Source organism: Hyposmocoma kahamanoa, unplaced genomic scaffold, assembly GCF_003589595.1.
Source record: "Hyposmocoma kahamanoa isolate Upper Pololo Valley unplaced genomic scaffold, ASM358959v1 100157, whole genome shotgun sequence".
Classification (NCBI taxonomy): Eukaryota; Metazoa; Arthropoda; class Insecta; order Lepidoptera; family Cosmopterigidae; genus Hyposmocoma; species Hyposmocoma kahamanoa.
The window spans coordinates 1-7,421 of NW_020653250.1; the positions used below are offsets into that span (position 1 = coordinate 1).

Sequence of the window (7,421 nt, forward strand, 5' to 3'; positions counted from 1 at the left end):
GCTTATTGGGAACCGAAACATGGATCTTTGTTTGAATGTGTAATTGCACATAAAATACGAACATTTGACCGGTGACATTTTGTTTTGTTTCAATCGAAAATCAACGAAACCCAGATGATGTTGCAACCGAGATCAGTTTTCCGTAGCCAAGTCGTCGTGTATGGTAGATTCGTCGGAGTCCAGATTTCAAAGCAAAGTCGTAGTGTATGGGAGATTCGTCGGAGTCCAGATTTCAAAGCACTAGTCGTATTTAATTTATAGCATTTAAAATATCCGTGTAAATTCGCAAAATTTCGCTTCCAAAACAAACAACAAGTAAACAACCGATTGCGCGTTTTGTTCAATTCAATAAAAAAATCAACGTTTCAAAATCATAAATCATTAAATAATCAAAAACATTTTTAAGTACTAAAACCATTCATATTGTTAGATATTTAATTTAACAACTTTAAAATAAAAAATAAATAAAACAAAATTAAGAAATAAATAAACTGAAGAAACATTTCAAAATAGAGGAACAAAACGCGAAAGTAGTGTATTATGTTTTTTTTAATATCAGGGCCATCTAGCGTGACAAGGTCAAAATAAAATGACAATGCATTATAGTCGTCACAAAATAATAGATCATATTTGACAGCTAAACCAGTCGATAGTATGTAACTTTGAATGCAATCAACGAAACAGTAAATAAGCAATTAATAACTTATTGGGTTTTAAAAAAATACATAAATTTTATTGAAGGTCTATACGTTATGAAAGAAACATATTTCAAGTATTATTTTCGCAGGAATTCCAAAATAAAATCCAATTTTGAGTTACTCCGAAACGTCTTATAAACAGTTACATCTTCAGTCTAATTCTTTTTAATAATAGTGTTGTAACCAATAAGCGCCGACTATCATCGAGTCAAATCGGTTTCACTTTAAAAAAAATGACTTATTTAATTACTAAAGTCGTCACAAAATAATAGATCATATTTGACAGCTAAACCAGTCGATAGTATGTAACGTTGAATGCAATCAACGAAACAGTAAATAAGCAATTAATAACTTATTGGGTTTTAAAAAAATACATAAATTTTATTGAAGGTCTATACATTATGAAAGAAACATATTTCAAGTATTATTTTCGCAGGAATTCCAAAATAAAATCCAATTTTGGGTTACTCCGAAACGTCTTATAAACAGTTACATCTTCAGTCTACAAAGAAATAATTCTTTTTAATAATAATGTTGTAACCAATACGCGCCGACTATCATCGAGTCAAATCGGTTTCACTTAAAAAAATGACTTATTTAATTACAAAAACAAAAATTTTAAAGTGCTTACAAAATTAGACTGAGTATACTAGTATTTATAGTAGACAGAACCGTAAAGTCAGATTTGTATTTCCTTTTCTTTATCGCAAATTCTGAAACGGCAACACTGATGTCGATTTAGCGTCACTCTGCATCGGCGCCCGCGCAGTCTTTCGCCGTCTTGGAAGTTGACTGTACGCTTGGTTATTCGTGGTGTTTTTTCTTGTGACTCGGCTGTGCTTTTGGACTACTTCTATTTTCAATCTCGTTGACCTTGGCTTGGATATTTTGGACTTGATTCTGTGTGAACTCTTTTTCAACATGTCGAAAAGAGGACGTGCTTTAAATAGCCAGACTCGCGAACTGGTTGTGAAATTACACGACTATTTCGAAAGGGAGTCACTTAATGGTGGACCTCTATTACCAGTGACACAAGTGCAAAATCGCGTCGCAAGTGCACTTGGAATCGGCAAAAGAACGGTACACACCATCATACAAGAAAAATATGGGCCTTCCGGCTCTCAAGAAAACGTATTACATACGCCTAGAAAGAGGAAGAAAAGCAAGCCTGTAACAGGTATCGACACGTTCGATGCAGACGCTATTCGTAACCATGTTTATACATATTATACTAGACACGAGTACCCTACTGTGAGTAAATTGTTGGTATCACTTCGAGAGCTTGGCTTATTTACTGGGAGTGCTACCTCACTGATTACAATTTTGAAAAAAATTGGTTTTAAATACAAGAAGTCTGACAAAAGAAATATTATGATGGAAAGACATGATTTAATATTACAAAGAGTTTCATTTTTGAGAGAAATGAATAAAATTACAAATTGGGATAATGTTGTGTTTATCGATGAGACTTGGTTGAACTCAAACCACACAGTACCACAATCATGGACCGACGACACTAAAGCATCCAGCTCGAAAGTGCCAATGGGAAAAGGTGGTCGCCTCATAATTTGCCATGCTGGATCAGCCGGGGGAGGTTTCGTTAATAATGCTTTACTAGCATTTGAATCAAAAAGTACAAAAGAATATCACGAAGAAATGGACGCAAACAAATTTAAAGAGTGGTTTAAAACTTTACTTCAGAACCTCCCCGAACAATGTACAATAATTATGGACAATGCATCGTATCATTCGGTTCAAATAGATCGAGCGCCGACTCAGGCAAATAAAAAGGCTGATTTGGTGGCATGGCTACAGAGGAATGGTGTCGAAGCTGACATGGAGCTATTGAAAGTGGAATTGTTAAGATTAGTGCGAGAGCATAGACCTACAAAACTTAGGTATGAAATTGATGAATTGGCACTTGAGCATGGACATAAAATTATAAGGACACCGCCGTACCACTGTCAATACAATGCTATTGAGTTGATTTGGGCTCAAATTAAAGGTTAATATTTTTGCATTTAATACTGTTATTTTAAATTCGTATATATTAAGACTTATTTTGTACTAGTAGCATATTTTAATAAAGTACAAATGTAAAGAGGTAACATATAAACTTTCGAATTTGTAATATCACTGTGAAGGAACATTACTATTTTACAACAGTGTTTTTTTTTTACAGGCTACGCAGGACGTAATAATACTAAGCCACCGTTCTCCACAAAAAAAATGATGACTTTATTAAAGGAAGCATGTACTAAAGTAACAAAGGAAGACTGGAGAAAGGTGGTGGAAAAAACTAGAAAACTAATAAAAGAAGATTTTGACAGAGATGTTAATATTGATAATTTAATTGAAAACGAGTTAATTATATGGACTGGTGAAACTAGCTCAACAGATGGTTTTGGTTCATCTTCCGATGACGTTGATAAATAAAAAAATTCCAATAAGGAGGTCTTTTGTTTTACTTCAGAATTTTGTTATTTACGTACAGGTTATCCTCGTGAACTATGCTAATGTATAACTACAATACAACAACAAGTACAGGTTGCCGTTGTGCTCACTTAAAATACTTACTTATTATTTCTATTAAACTGTATAACGTTTAAATAAATGTTGATTGATATATCTAGAACTGAAAAGCAATGAACAGAAAAATAACCTAAACGATTACAAACTCCTAAAATTTTTAATCGATTTCTCGTGAGAATCGTTTAAACTGGTTACCGATATTGCAGTTCACATCACTATTTACGTTGCGATGACATGTGTCAAATATGATCTATTATTTTGTGACGACTATAGCTAAATGACAATTCATTAGCTAAATCAATAGAGCTGACGGCGCGTATGTACCATAGATGGCGTTTACTTGATAAACAATAGCTGTGTAAGTTTATTAGTTGTGTATTTTTCTTTTAAAAAATGTGTTGATTGAGAGAAAATATTCATTTTTATCATGAAATATTTTTGTTTTTACTTGTAATTACGTAACTACGGCTTAAATTGCCAATTTCGCTTACTTAATATCCAACAGGCTATCCATGGCGGCATCTATGATTATTTTTTTGTACTAAAAATATTTTGTATGAGTTGGGACCCCATGCCAGCAGTTTGATTTTGATTGCCTCTCCCGATCGGAAACTGCGTGTTTTCCGAGTCGAGGCGTATAATATTGCGGATGGGCTACCCGATCGGGTCGATTCTGAATTGAATAAAAATCACGGCCCAGAACCATCTTAAAAATTTTTGTTTCATAAATTATTAATTGGCTCAAATCGGGAATCGAATCTGGAACCTCCTCATCAAGCGCCCATAGTACTAATCGCTGTGCCACCGAAGAGCATAAGCACACCCCGTAATCCGAACCAGACCACGCGCCGCAGGTCGAGCCCGACCCGTCGTGGTGAAAGGATTCACCATTTATACATATTACCCAGGATTCCCCGGACGTATAAGAAAGGAACGGTCATGGGAGGAGGCTTCTTTCGTTCATCACACGATCAGAGAGTAAGTTGCAGTATCGTACGGAGACTATATTCAGTTGTGGACATCTCCCATCTCTGTACAGGTGACGATAATAAAAGAACACTTATGATATGAGTTTTCCTTGGTGATGTATATGGGTTTAAATTCCTAATAATTTTTTTATGTAGATCTCACAGTCCATTTTAAATATAACATGAGTTTCGCGACGGAAACACGTCTTGATAATAACAGGAAGCGGACTGCACTCCGTAGCACCTGCTACGCGGTACGGTTGCTACGTCCGCTACTACGCCACAATTATTTTTTTCATTCTATCTACTTATAAAAGCGTGGCGTTCCCCTTTCAGGACGAATGTTAGTCATGACTATGTTTTAAAGTATTGTCTATTTCCAAACAACAATGTGCAAATACTTTTACATATCTAACGATTGCCTTATATAAAGTGCTTCCAAAAATTACTTTAGAAGAAATATAATTGCCATGGAAACGATATCAATCGATGCCCAGCGTCTTCCTTAACATTAATTGACAATAAATAAATAACCGTGAATAGAGTTACAAGGGTGTGTCATATTCTTCGAGCGAGAAAATGTAACGAAAATTGCTACGTAAGTAGAAATGACGTATGGAATTAGGAAATGAGAATACAAAAGTAGGGATGAAATTTAAACTACGTATATATTTAATTTAAGCATTTATCATTAGCTGGGCCACAGTTAACCCATAACGCGTTTTATAGGCACACGGTTTCTCTAACACTTTTGGTATTTTTTTTAATTTTCTTTTTAAATGGTAGATGAAAACAATGCATGTTAGAGATCCTGTATGGCACTAAGACGCTAAAGTACCAAAACCGTTAGGGACACATTGTGTCTCCAAGACTCGTGACGGGTTAAAGATCAAACAAACAAAAACCAAAAATTTTTGTTGAATATTGTACAATACTCAGCAAAAATTTTACTTACATTAAAAATCTCACTGTACAGCTGAAACTGTAGCTAGGTGTACTTTTTGAAATTATTTTCAAATTACACAGTTCAGTTATGCTGTTATCGGTAAATGCTTTCAAAGTTAGAAATAATATCCTCAACCGCAGTTGGCAATTGTATTCCATGTGACTCCGTCGCTAGCGGTGGCAGAGACGAATTTATTGCATATCGAACGGTATTGTCGCTATTGATCCGTTTTATTGCCTCATCGAGGCCATAGAACTTGCCACGATTCAGTTTGTATTATGAACTTAAATTGTTTAAATATTCATGTGATCGAGTAAAATTGTAATTCGTAATATAACAGTATAGCATAGCAAAATAATGGGCCCGGCGACGCTCACTAACGGGACGACTTTATGTGACGAATAATAATGTGCCTTAATTGTATGTTATTATACTTGAAATTTCAATGATGAATGGACATAGCTATAAAAACAAACTGCAGTAAGCTTAGGGATACCTTGCTGGCAGCCAGCCGACAAACAAATTTTTAAGGTCGATTTTTTTTTTAGAAAAAGTGATTAATTGAAAAAATTACCAACATGGAAAAAACTTGTTTTGCACATTAATAATTCGCATTTTACTTTTTTTTATAATATCAAGTGACGGGTCGAACAAGTCGTGGTCATGGTCTGCGATACGCCTGTACATAACACTTGCAGGGCCACTCAGAACTTTAAATCTCAAAGATCCAGTGCACCCTTCTCCCTGTGACGTAAGTTGAAATTGAATGTCCCATTGTTTTATAATATCAAGTGCCGTCACTTGACGAACACATCGTAATGGAGTTTGTATATTTGTTACTAGCTGGTGCCCGCGACTTCGTCTGCGAAGAATTAGTACTTCGAGTAGACTATACTAATTTCCATATTTTTAATGATACTCCATACAAACTTTCGTCCCCTATTTCACGTCCTTTAAGATTTATTTTTGTGTGCAAAAAGTGGCTATGTCCTTCTCCTAGGTCCCATCTATCTCTATACCAAAATTCATGAATGGTTTAGACGTGAAAACTTAACAAAAAGGGTAACTTTCGCATTTATAATACTAGTTTGGACAAAATCGAATAATTTTTCACAAAAGAAAAATATCTATAATAGTAACAATATCACAAATGCATGCCCATAATTACCGCCCACCAGACATGTTTTGAAAATACTACTTATTCATACCTACTGTTTTATTGAAAAAGCAAAACGCTAAAATTTTTAAAACATCAAATGAATTCGAATTTTAAATCGTAATTGTCGACGAAATGAAATTTTAAAAGTATTCCAAAATTAAATCATCGTTACAAACTCTTTTGTCGTAAAGATCGCTGCATATTCTTTAGAAATTGAAGTTCGACCTCACGACCTTTCCATTGACGTTAGCTTACTTGTTATAAACGCTGGAAAGCTTCCTTCCAAAACGAGGTTGGAATTCTTGTTAAAGTTACAAATTCAATAGAAAAAACTACAGTAATCCAGACAAGTTTTATTACATCAGAGACAGCATTTTGTTCGCACAAGTACGCGCAAATCGTCGAGCTGATAGCAGAAATTAATATGAGCACTGAAATCACGTTACCGTCGGGTTAGCAATCAGAAAGATCCGCAACTCTTAAGGTTTAATTTTAATTAAATTTACCTGGAAATTGACGTGGCAACAAAATATTTTAACACGCTGTTTAAAAAACCTTCCTAAATTGGCTGTATAATATTTAAAAAATAAAAATGAATTACTGTATACTGTTTTTTCTCATTGTCTCTCGACAATCATCGAATTTCCGAATGCATACGAATATTAATTTCCATGTCCATCATTGACCTTGGTAGGTCAATGATGCCCACTTATTATTAAATTTAAAGTCTATAATTTCAATTTTGAACGAGTTAATTTATTGTTGTTTTGTTTTTATTTCCGTGTGAACTATATAGAGCTGTAAAACTATTTCCCTATTTTTAATAACATTTATTTATTTATTTTTCGGTTATTGATCATTTCAATTCAGTCCGTGGCTGAACTTATTTCTTCATCTGACGTGGTTATGTTAGTAAGTTCGCCATCGATGGAATAATCACCAGAGGTCGGAATTAGGTAGAGTTATTTACGTACTTACACTGGTTCCATGTTACGAAAGAATAAAGTGGATATGCCTCAAATCACAAGATTAATTTTGAAGAGATTTATTTAATAAAGAAGGTATTCTCTCTTACCCCATTATAACCACTGCACGCGTGACGCCGACGTTGCCAAACT

The 7,421-nt window shown here is 34.4% G+C and overlaps 1 protein-coding gene across 1 annotated transcript; it reads left to right on the plus strand.

The window, feature by feature from the left end:
- The first annotated feature begins 2,120 nt into the window (after positions 1–2,120).
- Positions 2,121–2,708, plus strand: LOC113229494. Its single transcript, XM_026463102.1, has one exon. The coding sequence runs from the start codon at positions 2,121–2,123 to the stop codon at positions 2,706–2,708; it is 588 nt and encodes a 195-aa protein (XP_026318887.1).
- The last annotated feature ends 4,713 nt before the right edge of the window (positions 2,709–7,421 follow it).